Source organism: Podarcis bocagei (genome assembly GCF_964188305.1).
Source record: "Podarcis bocagei genome assembly, chromosome: 2".
NCBI lineage: Eukaryota > Metazoa > Chordata > Lepidosauria > Squamata > Lacertidae > Podarcis > Podarcis bocagei.
Genome location: NC_138126.1, coordinates 12,629,574 through 12,646,293, shown reverse-complemented (window position 1 = coordinate 12,646,293; position 16,720 = coordinate 12,629,574). Strand labels below are relative to the sequence as shown.

At 49.6% G+C, this 16,720-nt stretch overlaps 2 protein-coding genes across 3 annotated transcripts; one reads left to right on the top strand and one right to left on the bottom strand.

The window, feature by feature from the left end:
* Window positions 1-3,457: 3,457 nt before the first annotated feature.
* LOC308580522 (uncharacterized protein) lies at window positions 3,458-11,379 on the bottom strand. 2 transcript variants are annotated; one of them, XM_081182293.1, is made up of 4 exons: window positions 11,271-11,379; window positions 6,219-7,068; window positions 5,195-5,324; window positions 3,458-4,755 (listed from the first exon to the last, which is right to left on the bottom strand). In XM_081182293.1, the coding sequence occupies exons 2-4, from the start codon at window positions 6,957-6,959 to the stop codon at window positions 3,524-3,526; spliced, it is 2,103 nt and encodes a 700-aa protein (XP_081038419.1). In that variant the 5' UTR covers window positions 6,960-7,068; window positions 11,271-11,379; the 3' UTR covers window positions 3,458-3,523. The 2 variants fall into 2 exon arrangements, with proteins under 2 accessions (XP_081038419.1, XP_081038418.1); XM_081182292.1 differs by lacking the exon at window positions 11,271-11,379 and adding an exon at window positions 8,224-8,359.
* A 96-nt stretch (window positions 11,380-11,475) lies between these two features.
* LOC308580921 (uncharacterized protein) lies at window positions 11,476-16,716 on the top strand. The gene is made up of 2 exons (XM_081183225.1): window positions 11,476-11,633; window positions 13,958-16,716. The coding sequence occupies exon 2, from the start codon at window positions 14,005-14,007 to the stop codon at window positions 15,223-15,225; it is 1,221 nt and encodes a 406-aa protein (XP_081039351.1). The 5' UTR covers window positions 11,476-11,633; window positions 13,958-14,004; the 3' UTR covers window positions 15,226-16,716.
* The last annotated feature ends 4 nt before the right edge of the window (window positions 16,717-16,720 follow it).

Below are 16,720 nucleotides of genomic sequence, written 5' to 3'. Positions count from 1 at the left end.
ATCTGCCACTTCTTTTAATACTCTTGGATGCAGTTCATCTGGCCCTGGAGACTTGAATACATCTAAACTAGCCAAATATTCTTGTACTATCTCCTTAGTTATTCTGGGCTGTGTTTCCTTTGCTGAATCATTTGCTCCAAATTCTTCAGGTTGGGCATTGTTTTCTTTATCGGAGAAGACTGAGGCAAAGAAGGCATTGAGGAGTTCAGCCCTTTCTGTGTCCCCTGTTTGCATTTCACCATCTTCTCCTCTGAGTGACCCCACTGTTTCTTTGTTCTTCCTTTTGCTACGGACATACCCATAAAAGCCTTTTTTGTTGCTTTTAACCTCTCTAGCAAGCCTGAGTTCATTCTGTGCTTTAGCTTTTCTGACTTTGTGTCTACATGTGCTGGCTATTTGTTTGAGTTCCTCTTTGGTGGTTTCCCCCCTTTTCCATTTTTTGTACACATCCTTTTTTAATCTTAATTCAGTTAAAAGTTCTTTAGATAGCCACCCTGGCTTCTTAAGGCACCTTCCATGTTTCCGTCTCATTGGTATTGCCTGACGTTGTGCTTTTACTATCTCCCTCTTAACAAACTCCCAGCCATCATGAACTCCCTTTCCTTTTAGTATTGCTGTCCATGGGATCTCACCCAGCACTTCCCTAAGTTTTATGAAGTCGGCTTTCTTAAAGTCAAGAAATTGAGTCCTAGTATGCTTGGCTGCTCCTTTCCGCTGTATAGTAAACTTCAGAAGAGCATGATCACTCGCGCCTAATGATCCATCCACATCTACCCCACTAACCAGGTCATCAACATTGGTTAGGACCAGATCTAAAATGGCTGTTCCTCTTGTTGCTTCTCCCACTTTCTGGACAATGAAGTTGTCTGCAAGGCCAGTGAGGAATCTGTTTGACCTTATGCTCTTGGCTGAGTTTGACGTCCAACAAATATCCGGGTAATTGAAGTCCCCCATTACTACTATCTCCCTTCCTTTTGCATGCTTGGCCATCTGTTCCAGGAAGGCATCATCTATGTCCTCCGTTTGGCTTGGGGATCTATAGTAAACTCCCACAATGAGGTCTCTGTTATTCTTCTCTCCCTTAATTTTGACCCAAATGCTCTCACTTTGGCTTTGAGGTTCTAAATCTTGGATCGCTTCACAGGTATACACATCCCTGACATATAAAGCCACTCCTCCTCCTTTCTTGTCTGGTCTGTTTCTCTGAAATAGATTGTATCCCCCCATTATTACATTCCAGTCGTGGGACTTATCCCACCAGGTTTCAGTGATGCCTATTATGTCATATTTAGTTTGCTGTGCCAAGAGCTCAAGCTCATTTTGTTTATTTCCCATGCTTTGCGCATTAGTGTACAGACATTGAAGTCCATTAATCATTCCCCCATGTCTCTTATTTAAGGATTTTTTCCTCCCACCACTAGGTCCGCGTGCTGTTTGCTCCATTTGGTCTATGACATTTGGATGATCATCTTCATTAATTGATAGACTCCTACCTTCAGGAGCACTGTCTCCCTCCCTCCCTCCCTCCTTTGCATTTTCCTTTCTTTTCCCAGAATTCCCAGAATTCCCTCTGCAGCTTACTTCTTAAAGAGACAGTCACACTTTTAGGAGTCCTAATAAATTTCCTCACCTTCAATCTTGTTTTCTGTTTGAGATGTCTGATTTGCCAGAGGACGAGACTCTCAATCCCACGGTTGTGGGTCTGAGCCCCACGTTGGGCAAATGTTTCCTGCACTGCAGGGGGTGGGACTAGATGACCCTCAGGGTCCCTCACAACTCTGCAATTCTATGAAACCTTCCTCTCCCCACAAGACCTTATGCAGCTGTGAAAATGCATACATTATTGGATTAATAGAGGACTAAAAAATAAACCCCTTCACCCATGTCAGGCAGGTTAGCTCCTTGCTCTGGAGACCTCAGAGGGGAAGAAAAAGAAAAAGAAATTGAACAGGGTGTCAGCTTCAAATGCCCTCTGCAAATACAGCCTCGCCATCTCCACCCGTTGTCAGAAGTAAACCTTCTTGCATTGAGTGGGGCTTCTGCTCAGTTAAATGTGTTTTGAGTGGATGCATTAACGTTCCTTATTCACAGGCTGGATTCTGTCTATCGGGGGCATCAAATGGGGTGTCCTCTGGATAATGCTGGACTCCAACTCCCCTCCGACTCATCCAGCATGGCCAGGCGACAGAGAGGGTGGGAGCTGCAGTCTGGCAGCTTCCAGAAGGGGCCCCATGGGCTGTGCTGCCCCATACATTATGCAGGGCACCTTCCCTGTGTTCCTGAGCCCCACCCCAAATACACAGTGCTCCCCCAAGGAGCGTCATTTCGGCAGCAGGTGCATCTGATTTCTATCCTTAGATACTAACAGCTGGAACAACACATGCCTGTGGAATTGACCACTCAAAGATCAGGCAGGACTCACTCTGGCTCCACTATCGGCACCACTGACTACTGACCGGTGCAGCCTGCTCTCCTTTCCCTGCATTTCCCACGAGGTTGGTGGCACATCATGGAATAAAGACACCTCCCCCCCACCATTGACATTTGTTGCAGCAGATGCGCAGGTTTCTGTTTTTGTTTTAAAATAAATTAACTGTAATGTAATGTATACTGAGAAGACGTTAATGTTCATTGTGAGTGGCTTTGGGGCAAAGCTTCCTGGGACGGCAACATTTGAAGAAGAAACTAAACTCAGCTGTGCAAAACTTGATGTTGGACTAAATAGACTTTCCTGATAAATAGACTAAATAGGCTTTCCTGATAAAGTCGTACCTTGGTTCTCGAACAGAATATGTTCCGGGAGTCCATTCGACTCCTCGGAACTGTTCAAAAACCAAGGTGCAGCTTCCGATTGGCCGCAGGACCGTCCTGCAGCCAATCGGAAGCTGCAAAAGCCACGCCAGACATTCGGCTTCCAAAAATCGCTTGAAAGCCGGAACGCTCACTTCTAGGTTTTGGTAGTTTGGGGGCCAAGGTGTTTGAGATCCAAGGTACGACTGTACAGTGGTACCTCTGGTTGCGAACGGGATCCGTTCCGGAGTCCCATTTGCAACATGAGAAGAGAACAACCTGCAGTGGCACGTCTGCGCACGCATGGGTTGTGATTCGTTGCTTCTGCGCATGCACGTGACATCATTTTGTGCATCTGCACATGTGCGAGCGGCGAAACCCGGAAGTAACCCTTTCCGGTACTTCCGGGTCGCCACGGGACGTATCCTGAAAGAACGTAACATGAAGGGAACGTAACATGAGGTATGACTGTATTCTTAATTTAATTTAATTACTGAATGATACGGAAAGGACCTTTTCAAGGTGGTCTCTCCATCTTTTATGAGATTTGACCACAGCCTGACACCCTCCCCTTCCTTTTATGCCACAGATAAAAAGCACATACTTCTCCTGACCTTCCTCTTTGCCACTCAATAACAGTGGCAAATGGCAACAAAATAGAGATCTCTAAAACTCAGGACCTTATTTTATTTTCCAACCGGGGATGCCCATTGAGGTAGTTCTCCCCACCCTCTTAGCCAATCTCCCCTTCCTCTTTCAAATGGCTTCTCGCGTGTACGAGGAGATTTGGCCTCTGAGTGAAGCCTTTTCCACACTCCATGCACTTGTATGGCTTCACCCCAGTGTGGGTTCTTTCGTGCTTGAGAAGGTTGGAGCGATGGCTGAAGCTCTTCTCGCAGATCGAGCAGTGAAACGGTTTCTCCCTCGTGTGTGTCCTGTGGTGAACGACAAAGGCCGACTTGTCCCGGAAGCTTTTGGGACAGTCTGGGCACTGGAAGGGTTTTTCTCCCGTGTGGATCTTCTCGTGCTGAACCAGGCCGGCGTTCTGAGAGAAGCATTTCCCACACTCGGCACACTTGTACGGCTTCTCGCCCGTGTGGGCTCGCTTGTGTTTCATGAGGGACGACCCGTCACCAAAACTCTTCCCACACTCTCCGCACTTGTAGGGCTTCTCTCCCGTGTGGATCCTTTCGTGCGCGAGGAGGTTGGTGCGATGCCGGAAGTTCTTCCCACACCCAGAGCACGGGTACGGTTTCTCCTCAGTGTGGATCCTTCTGTGCACGAGGAAAGCGGATTTGTTCCTGAAGCTTTTGGCGCAGTCAGGGCACTGGTGTGGCTTCTCGCCCGTGTGGATTCTCTGATGTCGAATAAGATCGAATCTCTGCCTGAAACTTTTCCCGCAGTCTTGGCAGCGATAGGGCTTCTCTCCCGTGTGGATCCTCTGGTGAGACGCAAGCCCAGTGCACCTACTAAAGCTCTGTCCGCAGTCCAGGCAAGCAAAGGGCTTCTCTTGCGTGTGGGTTCTCTCATGTGCCGTAAGATGCGATCGCTGGTTGAAGTTTTTCCCGCAGTCCGGGCAGTTGAAGGGCTTCTCCCCAGTGTGGATTCTCTGATGTGCAACTAGGACATTCCTCCTGCAGAAGCTCTTCCCACAGTCGGAGCAGATGTAGGGTTTCTCTCCTGAGTGCATTCTCTGGTGTTCGGTGAGTTCCGCCTTGCAGCGAAAAGATTTTCCGCACTCAGCGCATGTCTCACCCTTGAGGAACCTTTGCTGGACTGGCATGGCAGGGAGCTGGAAAGGAATGGATTTGCCTTCTTCATTATGGGGGTGAGTTTCCTGCTGGTTTTTGGATGCTTCTCCCCAGTCGGCGTATCGGGATACAGTCCGTTCTGCTCTCTCTGGCAGCATCCAACGTGGTTCAGCTTCTTCAGAATTGACTGGCACAATCTTCTTCTCCTCACCATCTGTTAGAGGGGGGAAAGGGATCCTTAGAAAGAGAGATTTTCCTTCCCCAAGAAAAAGGAGGGCCTGGATAATAATCAAATAAGGGGTTTGGAGCCCAGTTATTTGAAGAACCACCTACAGCAGCCGTTCTCAACCTGTGGGTCCCCAGATGTTGTTGGACTACAACTCCCATCATCCCTGAGCTCTGGCCTTGCTAGCTAGGGGTGATGGGAGTTGTAGTTCAACAACATCTGGGGACCCACAGGTTGAGAAAGGCTGACCTACAGGAACTCACACAGGCCCTAAGTGTGGCCTCAGAGATCCTGATTGCTAGTGCACCTGTAAGGTCAGTTAGATTGGTGGGCACTAGATCTCCAGCCAGAGCCTTTATTGTGGTGGCCCCTCACTTGTATAACTCACTCTGCAAGAGAGCTCCCCCCCCAGCCAAAGACTCCTTACCCAGCCAAGGGGCATCAGCAGCTGTATCTTCCTGCTTGACCACTCTGATGAGCGGCCACTTGCTGGAGTCTGACAGAGCCCCGTCAGCCTCAGGGGAATCATCCGCTTTCTCCTTGAAGGGCCAGAGGACCTGAAACAGCAGAAAGAACGAGACAAAGAAATGGGTGCGAATCACCTGAGATTCAGGGGTGGGGGACCTCTGGAGCTTCTCCAGATGCTACAGGACTCTAATTCCCATCAGCCCCCAGCCAGCATTGCCAGGGGTCAGGGGAGTGGGAGTCCAGCAACATCTGGAGGGCCACAGGCTCCCTGCCTTTGACTGGGTCAGGCCATTGGCCCATCTTTCACAGTATTGCCTACACTGACTGGCAGCAGCTCTCCAGAATCTCAAGGAGACCTTCTTCAGGCAAAGGCTGTCCTCTGCGCTGTCTTTGAAGGCGGATGCATTAAACCAGCTGGTGCAGAATGTGGCAGCCCATCTCAAGACAGGGACTGGAGCACAGGAAACCATCCACATAGCTTCTCTCTTCTCTCTCAAGATGCCAGATACAGAGCCCTGAAGGGCCAGAGACCAACACTGACTGCCTGTTCACAGCAGTGGAAACTGGTCCATTAGGGCAGAGAGTGCGCTGCCCACCATCCTTAGTCTTCCCCCAGCAAGTGGCGTTCTAAGGTACATTGCCTCAGAACCTGGAGGTTCTACTCTGCCAATACAGCCAACCCCTGCTGATTCGGCCAGATCCTATTTTTGAACCATCTAGGGCAGGCATAGGCAAACTCAGCCCTCCAGATGTTTTTGGCCTACAACTCCCATGATCCCCAGCTGGCAGGACCAGTGGTCAGGGATGATGGGAATTGTAGTCCCAAAACATCTGGAGGGTCGAGTTTGCCTATGCCTGATCTAAGGGAGCAGTCAGTCCAACGCACATTTACAGCCAGCAAAAACTGCCCCAATGGCTAGTCCTCTGGGCTCCTTGCCATCGCTCCTTTTGTTCTTCCCAGGACGGATCTCCTGCCCTCTCACCTGTTGTATTTCGTGCTCGTTCTCTTGCTGCCTCTCCAGGAAATCCTCGGCCAGGCCGACTGCCTGACCGCAGGTCTCCGGCCCGCCTTCCCTGACCCAGCTCTGCATCTCCGGGGGCAGGACGGCCAGGAACTGCTCCAGGATCACCAGCTCCAGGATCTGCTCCTTGCTGCGCCTCTCCGGCTGCAGCCACCGATGGCAGAGTCTCCACAGCATCCCGCAGAGATCTCGCGGCCCCTCGGCCTCCTGGTAGAGGAACTGCCTGAAGCACAGGCGCTCCACCTCCTGGCTGGGAGCCTCCTTCTTCACTTCCCCACGATCCAGGGCCAAAACGCTGTGGGTGGGCTGGGGGACGTCTCCTCCAGGGCCGGGCAGGTGGCGGATCACCCTGCCTCGCCCAGTGTCTGGTCGCCCCTCAAAGGAAGCCTGAGCGTCCCTTGGGCCATTGCTGGCCAGCTGCAGGTTTCCTGGCTCAGGCTGCGGAGACCGCACAGCCTTCAGGAGCCCCTGACACTGAGCTTCCCAGCACTCCTCCTGAGCCACTTCCTCGGGTTCCTGCTTAATGTGCTCTGTTATGGTCCCTTCCCACAATTCCTTGAGGCTCTCTGAGCAGACGGCCAAGGGGCCTGTTCCTGCAGCCTCCTCTGGTTCAGACTCCAATGCCTCCTCCTTCACTGTGTCCTCCAGCAGGACATCTCGGGGGACAGCCCAGACAGCTGCATTCCTGCGTTCGGACGCCATCACCTCTCTCAACTCCGGGGCTTGGCAGGGGTCACTCACACACTGCTATCCCATGTTTCTCGGTGAAGTCAACTGCCAGGTCCAGGATTGTTTATAAGGCCCGGTGCCTCTGCAAGGAAAGAGAATCAGTGGGAGCTGAAGCAAAAGGTTGTAGCGTGGAACACTCCTGTTCAGGATACTCCATTCCATTCTCTGCCCCCATGTTTTCCATCCCACCAATCAGCAGCCAGCATTCTGAGCACACTGAGCATGCTCAGTCCTCAGAGAACTGTAGCTCTGTGAGGAGCATAGGGGGTCTCCTCTCAGCACTCTTAACAAACTACAGTTCCCAGGATTCTTTGGGGGAAGCCATGACAGTTTAAAGGTAAAGGACCCCTGACCATTAGGTCTGGTCGTGGCCGACTCTGGGGTTGCAGCGCTCATCTCGCTTTATTTGCTGAGGGAGCCGGCGTACAACTCCCGGGTCATGTGGCCAGCATGAATAAGCTGCTTCTGGCGAACCAGAGCAGCGCACGGAAACGCCATTTACCTTCCCGCCAGAGTGGTACCTATTTATCTACTTGCATTTTGACGTGCTTTTGAACTGCTAGGTTGGCAGGAGCAGGGACAGAGCAACGGGAGCTCACCCCGTCACGGGGATTCAAACTGCCAACCTTCTGACCGGCAAGTCCTAGGCTCTGTGCTAAATGCATAGTGCAGATGGCACCCTGATTACAGCCCTTTCACACAAGAGTCCAGTCCTGGTTTCCCACTGCGCTTTCTCTCATTCAGAATGGTCCTTTCATTTTTGCAGGGCGGGAGAAGGAGTTGTTGCTGCTATTTCTAACCAACTGGCAATCAAGGAGCCTTACAGACTCTTAGTGATCTACTGCAAATCACCCCGTCTGACTTCTGGCCACCCCTGACATAATGTCCCTGAAGACATAGACATGATGAAGAATAGTCCTTGATAGACTTTATGTTTAAAAGGGGTGGGGGTGGGACAGAGAAATCCACAGAGGATGTTCTAAAACTCATCAGAGCTCCGTGGAACATGCATGTTCAGGAGCAGTTTACCTGTGATCACAAGATGCTGGAGGCAGAGAGCAGCAAGAGGTTTGCTGCTGCCTTGCTGCCTCTGAGCATCCCAGAGAGGTCTGGCTGCCCACTGTTGGGAGCAGGAGGCTGGTCTGGGAGGGGTCTGTGTGATCCAGCAGATCCCTAAAGCAAACCTTCCTAGTCCAGGCCAGCTCTCTGCTCCTGCCTCAAGGTGCTTCCCACTTACCGGATTCCCTCCCAGGAGCTGAAAAATCTCTTTTTCCAGCCTCTAATTTGCAGCAAAAAAAAAGCACCATAGAGTCGCTAAGGGGGAGAAAAGGAAAAGGAGGGCCTTCAATAGTCATAACAATTTCCTCTGAAGTGCCGCTCTGGAAATCCCGACTCTCTCAGCTTAACCCTTTGTGACAACCAGAGCACAGAGTAAAGGTATTCCCCCTTTCTTTTCTATAATTTCTGTCATGAGAGAGGAAGAGCCAAACGTTAAAAATAAATTGATATGGAATAAATTTTAAATAAAACCAGCAGTTAAAAGTATATTTCCCGCAAATGCTAATTATAATTATAGTTTATTGAATTTATATACCACCCTATACCCAGGGGTATTAAAAAGTAGAGACATCACCTTGCCAACAAAGGTCCGTATACTAAAAGCTATGGTTTTCCCAGTAGTGATGTATGGAAGTGAGAGCTGGACCATAAAGAAGGCTGTTCGCCGAAGAATTGATGCTTTTGAATTCTGGTGCTGGAGGAGACTCTTGAGAGTCCCATGGACTGCAAGAAGATGAAACCTCTCCATTCTGAAGGAAATCAGCCCTGAGTGCTCACTGGAAGGACAGATCGTGAAGCTGAGGCTCCAGTACTTTGGCCACCTCATGAGAAGAGAAGACTCCCTGGAAAAGACCCTGATGTTGGGAAAGATGGAGGGCACAAGGAGAAGGGGACGACAGAGGATGAGATGGTTGGATGGTGTTCTTGAAGCTTCCAGCCTGAGTTTGAACAAACTGCGGGAGGCAGTGGAGGACAGGTGTGCCTGGCGTGCTCTGGTCCATGGGGTCACGAAGAGTCGGACATGACTAAACGAATAAACAACAACAAAATACCCTGGGGTCCCAGGGTGGTTCACAGAATAAAATCAAGATATAAAACCACAAAATACCTAATACAAAATAAAAACAACAACCCAATAGCCCCCTCAAAAAAAAAAAAAAAAAAAAAAAACTACACACATTTTAAAAGGTCATAGGATGTAAGTCAGATCAACCAAAGGCCTGCCAACCTTACAAATCTGGGCAGATAGAGAGATTACACACTAACCCATCTGTAGAAGAAAAAAATGTTTGCCTCTGTCTGGAAGTGTCTGTGAATTGAAATCCTCCCCTTGATTACGCTCACACCTTTTCCTCTCTGCACATGCCCAGGTGAAAGGAGAAAGAAGCAGTCTTGGGATGCTTCACCCAACTGCAGTCATCTGGCAGGTGTGGATAAACCCCACATTGCTGAGACCACCCACAGCTGTTTTCAAATGAGCACACTACATCACAGAAAGGGCAGTCCACAACAGAAATCTGAGTGCGTTGTTTATCTCCTGTCTGGCAGGTTACCTGTTAATGGTCACTTGATTGGATTACCTGGGGAGCCTGGCCAGTCTTTTGTAATGATAAATATTTAGTTCCTGAGCCAGGTCATGGGCTCATCCTATTCATACACAGACATACCCTTAAGACAGGATTTGTGTCTTAACATACACTTCAAATAGTGCTTCAGGTTAAGAACTTTGCTTCAAGATAAGAACAGAAATCGTGCTCCAGCGGCGCGGCGGCAGTGGGAGGCATTAGCTAAAGTGGTGCTTCAGGTTAAGAACAGTTTCAGGTTAAGAACAGACCTCCGGAACAAATTAAGTACTTAACCTGAGGTACCACTGTGTGTGTGTGTGTGTGTGTGTATATATATATATATGACCTTAATTTTTTTATTTCAAGGGGAACAGTGGTCTCCTAGCAACTGTCAGGACCATTAACAAACTACAACTCCTAGATTTTTATTTTTTTTGCAGGGGAGGGGAGGCATTACTGTTTATAATAGTAATCATCGTGTTTTAAATGCATATAGTAGGTGAATGCCACCCTATGTTCTATCACAAACGTTTCCCAAGTCGCCCCGTCGCCTTCCCCTTTGAGTCCCCAGTAACATTCTCTTGGTAGGATGAGAGAGGCCTCTTGGGAATCATAGGAACAGAACTACCTAAATTGTACAGTGGTACCTCGGGTTACATACGCTTCAGGTTACAGACTCCGCTAACCCAGAAATCGTGCTTCAGGTTAAGAACTTTGCTTCAGGATGAGAACAGAAATCGTGCTCTGGTGGCACGGTGGCAGCAGGAGGCCCCATTAGCTAAAGTGGTGTTTCAGGTTAAGAACGGAACTCCGGAACAAATTAAGTACATAACCTGAGATACCACTGTATAGCAATTTATTCATTTATATGACTATAGTGGCAAGAATATTACTTTCCGCAAAATGGAAAGAAATCTCAGCAAAGGAAAAAGGAATACAAAAACTTATGGAAACGGCAGAACTTACCGGAAGAATAAGAAATCAAGAAAACAAACTTTTATAAAAGAATGGAAATGGTTTATTGAATATTTACAGATAAATTGTAAACAGATAAAAATACTGGCAGGATTATTGTAATAACCTGCAGCTACATTAAGAGTACTGTACAGTGGTACCTCTGGTTATGTACTTAATTCGTTCTGGAGGTCTGTTCTTAACCTGAAACTGTTCTTAACCTGAAGCACCACTTTAGCTAATGGGGCCTCCTGCTGCTGCTGTGCCGCCGCCGTGCAATTTCTGTTCTCATCCTGAAGCAAAGTTCTTAACCCGAGGTACTATTTCTGGGTTAGCGGAGTCTGTAACCTGAAGCATATGTAACCTGAAGCGTATGTAACCTGAGGTACCACTGTATATATTTAAAGGAGATAAACAAATAAGTTAAGTTAATTTGAATATGCAGAAGATATTTAAAATAAAAATAAATTTACAGGAACCACAGAAAGCGGGGGAAGGAAGTCAAGATTTAAAATGTCAAAATGATTGTAAAATCAGTGAAATGTATATATCTGAATATTATAAATAATTTTTTTAAAAAAAGAGGATTGGGAGAGGCGCCTTGCCTGGAACCCTGGACAGCCGCTGCCAGTCAGTGTAGACAACACTGCGCTAAATGGACCAATTTTCTGACTCTGTATATGGCATCTTCCTTTGTTAGACTCACCCCAGACATCACCCCCTTCCGCCCCCAAAAGCCAGCAGGCTTGGGAGTTGTCCAGAATTCTTCACCAGAAACTTCCTTGCAGTTTCACGGATGATTTGGAATTTATTTATTTTCTCTCCCTTTGCGCCTTTGGAAGGAGTCGCCCAAAATCCACGATTGCTAGAGAGACTCTTTTTTTTTTTGCAAAGGGGGACGATAAACGGCGACGGCCACTTCCTGTTCCTTCCTCTCTCTCTGTCTCCTTTTCAATCGCTCCAGCAAAACCCATTTGCAAATCGGCAGTTGCAGAGCCGCTTCTTTTGTGCGCGTGTTGCTGCGCGCTGCGCTCTTGCAGGCGGCGGTGCGTCCGGAGGGCTTGCGGAGGTAGGAAAGTTGCTTCCCTTAAAATCATGCTTAGTCTTCCTTCTCTTTTCCCTTTTTTTCCAGTGGGGGAGGAGGAGAGACAAAAGGCGAGGTAGTGCAGCGAGGGGGGACAATAGGAAACTCCCCTTCCCTTCCTGGGTGGCTGGAAAAGCTGGATCGCAAATATTTAGATCTCTGTCTGGAACAGGGGAGGAGGTGGGAGAAGAGAAACCTTCATAATCCAGGATTATGGCAAAGGGGGCCTTTTTAAGGTTGCCAATGGACTGGGCAGTGTGCGAAAGCCTGATTTTGCTCTTAGACGGCGACTGGATGTGCAGAAATGTGCAAGAAAAAAGCAGGTGTGGAGCTTTTTTGCCACACAGGGACAAAGACGCCTGCAGATCGGGATGCTGTCCAAAGGCACAGCTGCAGGCTGTGTTGGAAAAGTTAGCAACCCCTCCTACCTACCTTCTTCTGTACAAGGCAAGCAGAAGCTCCTAGGTTCGAGTCTCAATGGCCTCTCCAGTTACCGCGTGGTCCTCAGACAAAGGGCAAGATGTGGATTTAATTAATTAAATAATAGCAATAATACTGCTCTCCTTGAAACACCCGGAGAGCTTCTGCCAATCAGTGCAGACAGTTCTCAGCTGGATGGACCAGTGGTCCAGAACTCTGCTACAAGGCGGCACAGCACTGACACGGGAACAAAACCGGAAGCTGTCTTATTCCACACCAGAAAATCAGCACTGACTGGCAGAGGCTCTCCAGGGTTTGGAGCAGCAGCTTTTCCCGTTCTTGCCCAGAGGCACTAGGAATCGCACCCGGGATAAGGCAGACGCTCCGGCCCTGAGCTACGGTGCTTCCAGGAACTAGGCAGAGGGCCTTCTCGGTGGTGGCACCCGCCCTGTGGAACGCCCTCCCATCAGATGCCAAGGAAATAAGCAACTCTCTGACTTTTAGAAGACATCTGAAGACAGCCCTGTTTAGGGAAGCTTTTAACGTTTGATGTTTTATCGTGTTTTAAATATTTTTAGGGGAGCTGCCCAGAGTGGCTGGGGAAACCCAGTTAGATGGGCAGGGTATAAATAAAGAAATTATTATTATTATTATTATTATTATTATTATTATTATTATTATTATTTCCCCCCCACAAACTTGAGTCAGCCCTGGTTTTAAAGAGCCCCTTGGGAGAATCTTGCAGATTAGTGTGTATGAGGTATAAGGGGCAGCCTTGGGGAAAGTTTTTGGGGAGCGAGTTCCTGTGGCCCTTTCATAACTTATCCTTTGCTTCGGAGGTCATTGCAATGTCAAGTGTTGCATATTCAAAAGAGCATCTTTTGTGTCTGGGTGGGCTAACGGTTATTCCGTCAGGACGCAGGTGGAGCTGTGGGTTAAACCACAGAGCCTAGGACTTGCCGATCAGAAGGTTGGCGGTTTGAATCCCCGCGACGGGGTGAGCTCCCGTTGCTCGGTCCCTGCTCCTGCCAACCTAGCAGTTCAAAAGCACATCAAAGTGTGAGTAGATAAATAGCTACCGCTCCAGCGGGAAGGTAAACGGCGTTTCCGTGTGCTGCTCTGGTTCACCGGAAGCGGCTTTGTCATGCTGGCCACATGACCTGGAAGCTGTACGCCGGCTCCCTCGGCCAATAAAGCGAGATGAGTGCTGCAACCCCAGAGTTGGCCAAGACTGGACCTAATGGTCAGGAGTCCCTTTAAAGGTAAAGGTAAAGGTAAAGGGACCCCTGACCATTAGATCCAGTCGTGACTTTGCAACTAGAAAAGTAGGGGATTTTAAATATATATATATATAAATGAAGTGGAAGTATATAAAAATAAACATTGTTTTCCATCTTTCCCATTGTTTTGTTTCATTTCGAAAAATAAAATTTTACTTTGCGGTTTATAGTGGTCCCACTGGTTAAGAACTTAATTCGTTCTGGAGGTCCATTCTTAACCTGAAACTGTTCTTAACCTGAAACACCACTTTAGCTAATTGGGCATCCTGCCGCCACCACACGATTTCTGTTCTCATCCTGAAGCAAAGTCCTTAACCCAGGGTACTATTTCTGGGTTAGCGGAGTCTGTAACCTGAAGCGTCTGTAACCTGGGGTACCACTGTATTATTGTTTATTCTGTTGTTGCTATTTTGAAATAGATCTCTTTGGGGGCACCAAAATCATTGAAGTGCTCAGGGGCCTCTAAAGGTCTTAATCTGACCCTGCAGGAGAGCCACTGCCAATCAGTGTGGGAAATACTGATTTAGAGGGACTCACGGTCAAACTCACCTGCGGCACAGCGATCGAGTCCTGTTTAGGTTGCTTCTCACTCTTGTTTTCCTTTTTTAGCCTGAGAAACGTATTTTTCAAAGAAAATTCCCGCCGCCGGAGAACAAATGAGTGACAGCAAAGAGGAGGCCACCGAGACGAAAACCCCCGACCTCATGGAAGCGTGTGGGCCCTTGCTGGAGGCGCCCGACGGCCTTTCCGGCTTTCACGACATGGAAGGCATCTGCGAGATCAGCCATCTCCCGGAAGGCCCGCCGGGCCTCCTCCCCGTCTTGGACGAAGGCGGCTCGGTCGAAGGGACGTCCTACATCTGCACCGAATGCGGGAAGAGCTTTTGCAGCATCTCGAGCCTCATCAGCCACCAGAAGAGGAACCACTCGGGGGAGAAGCCCTACAAGTGCTCCGACTGCGGGCGCAGCTTCCACCAGAGCTCGGACCTGGTGAAGCACGAGCGGATCCACACGGGCGAGAAGCCGTACCAGTGCTCGGTGTGCGAGAAGCGCTTCAACCAGCGCTCCTACCTGATCGTCCACGAGCGCTTCCACACGAAGGAGAAGCCCTACAAGTGCTTCCTGTGTGGCAAGAGCTTCTGCTCCAACGCCCACCTCATGACGCACCAGAGGACCCACACGGGCGAGAGGCCCTACCAGTGCCCCGACTGCGGGAAGCGCTTCAGCACCAGCTCGAACTTCGTCAACCACAAGAAGACCCACACGGAGGAGAAGCCCTTCAGCTGCTCCCTCTGCGAGAAGAGCTTCAAGCGCAGCTCGAACCTCATCCAGCACGAGCGCACCCACACGGGCGAGAGGCCCTACACCTGCTTGACGTGCGGGGAGAGCTTCGCGTCCAACTCGGGCCTGGTGAAGCACCAGAGGAGCCACACGGGCGAGAGGCCCTACAAATGCTCCTACTGCGGCAAGAGCTTCAGCCAGAGCATGATCCTCACGCAGCACGAGAGGACCCACACGGGCGAGAAGCCCTGCAAGTGCCTCGTCTGCGGGAAGAGCTTCCGCTCCAGCTCCGACCTCGTCAAGCACAAGAGGACCCACACGGGCGAGAAGCCCTACAAGTGCTCGCTGTGCGGGAAAAGCTTCACCACCAGCTCGGACGTGGTGAAGCACGAGCGGACCCACACGGGCGAGAAGCCCTACAAGTGTGGCACCTGCGGGAAGAGCTTCAGCCAGAGCGCACACCTCATGCAGCACCAGAGGATCCACACGGGCGAGAAGCCGTACATGTGCCTCGTCTGCGGGAGGTGCTTCACCTGCAGCGCGCACCTCGTGGTCCATAAAAGAACCCACAAAGACCGGGAGGCTTTGCAAGCCTAAACTGTTTTGGTCTTTAGGGGGCTTTTTTGAGGGGTGTGGGGTGTGGGGAGTGCTTCCTGCAGGATAGGGAATGGAAACGGCTTTACTCCCCAGTCTGACATAGTTGAGCAGCAAAGATCCCATGCAAAAAAAAAAAGAGGGAATCTTAGGAGCATAGCTGTCAACTTTTCCCTTTTGTTACGAGGAATCCTATTCGGAATAAGAGAATTTCCCTTTAAAAAGGGGAAACGTTGACAGCTATGCTTAGGAGCGTACTATGCAGTTGCTTAAACCAGACTTTTATAAAAACAATGTGGAGCCTGTTTTTAGAGGAGTGTGTGAAGCAGAAAAAATCAGTACAGTGGTACCTCGGGTTACATACGCTTCAGGTTACAGACTCCGCTAACCCAGAAATAGTACCTTGGGTTAAGAACTTTGCTTCAGGATGAGAACAGAAATCGCGCAGCGGCGGCGCGAGGCCCCATTAGCTGAAGTGGTGCTTCGGCGGGAAGGTAAACAGCATTTCCATGCGCTGTTCTGGTTCACCAGAAGCGGCTTAGTCATGCTGGCCACATGACCCGGAAGCTGTATGCCAGCTCCCTCGGCCAGTAAAGCGAGATGAGCGCCGCAACCCCAGAGTCGGCCACGACTGGACCTAATGGTCTGGGGTCCCTTTACCTCGGGTTACAGACGCTTCAGGTTACAGACTCCGCTAACCCAGAAATAGTACCTTGGGTTAAGAACTTTGCTTCAGGATGAGAACAGAAATCATGTGGGAACAGTGGGAGGCCCCATTAGCTAAAGTGGTACCTCAGGTTAAGAACAGTTTCAGGTTAAGAACGGACCTCCGGAACGAATTAAGTACATAACCAGAGGTACCACTGTAACCAATTTAATCGTATTATGCATGGGGGGGGGGTCGGGAATCCTGCCCAGCTAGGAAAGAAGCCATAACATTTCCACACAGGCCTGTTCCTGCGCTTCGCTGAGTAACGCAGGCGGTAACGCCAAAGTGAACCTGACCAGGTTTCTCGTCGCAGTCAGTGGACCCCCGGCCTGTTTTTAGGGCAAATGGGGCGCCATCCCACCAACCTCCATCCTTGACATGCGTTCCCACTTGCATCCAGTCCAAGGGGTGGCGCTGTCTGTCGGCTTCTTCCTCCTTGGTCTCAGTGTGGCCCTTGTAGAACTCTGTAACAGGGGATCAAGGCCGGTGTTAGTTGGCTGTGCCTGTCGCTGGCTCTCTGGCGCCACCTGCTGTCGGCCTCCCTGCCTTCCGCCCTACCGATATCAATGGAACCCAACGACACATTCGTGCAAGGGATCAGAGCATATATTGTGCTAAGGCACTCTGGGTCACGGGATTTTGGGTGCGGAGGAGAGACACAGCTGCAAGAGCAACTGCAGGCAGGGAAACAGCTACAGAATCGAACCGCCGGTGCAAAAAATAAATGGGTTTTTCATGCATTACTGTATGTTATTTCATGGTAATAAATAGATGGTTGTTTTGTGTGCA

Coding starts and splice junctions, on each gene's coding strand:
- LOC308580522 (XM_081182293.1), bottom strand. CDS start 6,959: ATGGCGTCCGAACGCAGGAATGCAGCTGTCTGGGCTGTCCCCCGAGAT. Junction 5,325..6,218: donor ACGAGCACGAAATACAACAG/GTGAGAGGGCAG, acceptor CTGCTGTTTCAG/GTCCTCTGGCCCTTCAAGGA. Junction 4,756..5,194: donor TGCTGATGCCCCTTGGCTGG/GTAAGGAGTCTT, acceptor CCCCTCTAACAG/ATGGTGAGGAGAAGAAGATT.
- LOC308580921 (XM_081183225.1), top strand. CDS start 14,005: ATGAGTGACAGCAAAGAGGAGGCCACCGAGACGAAAACCCCCGACCTC.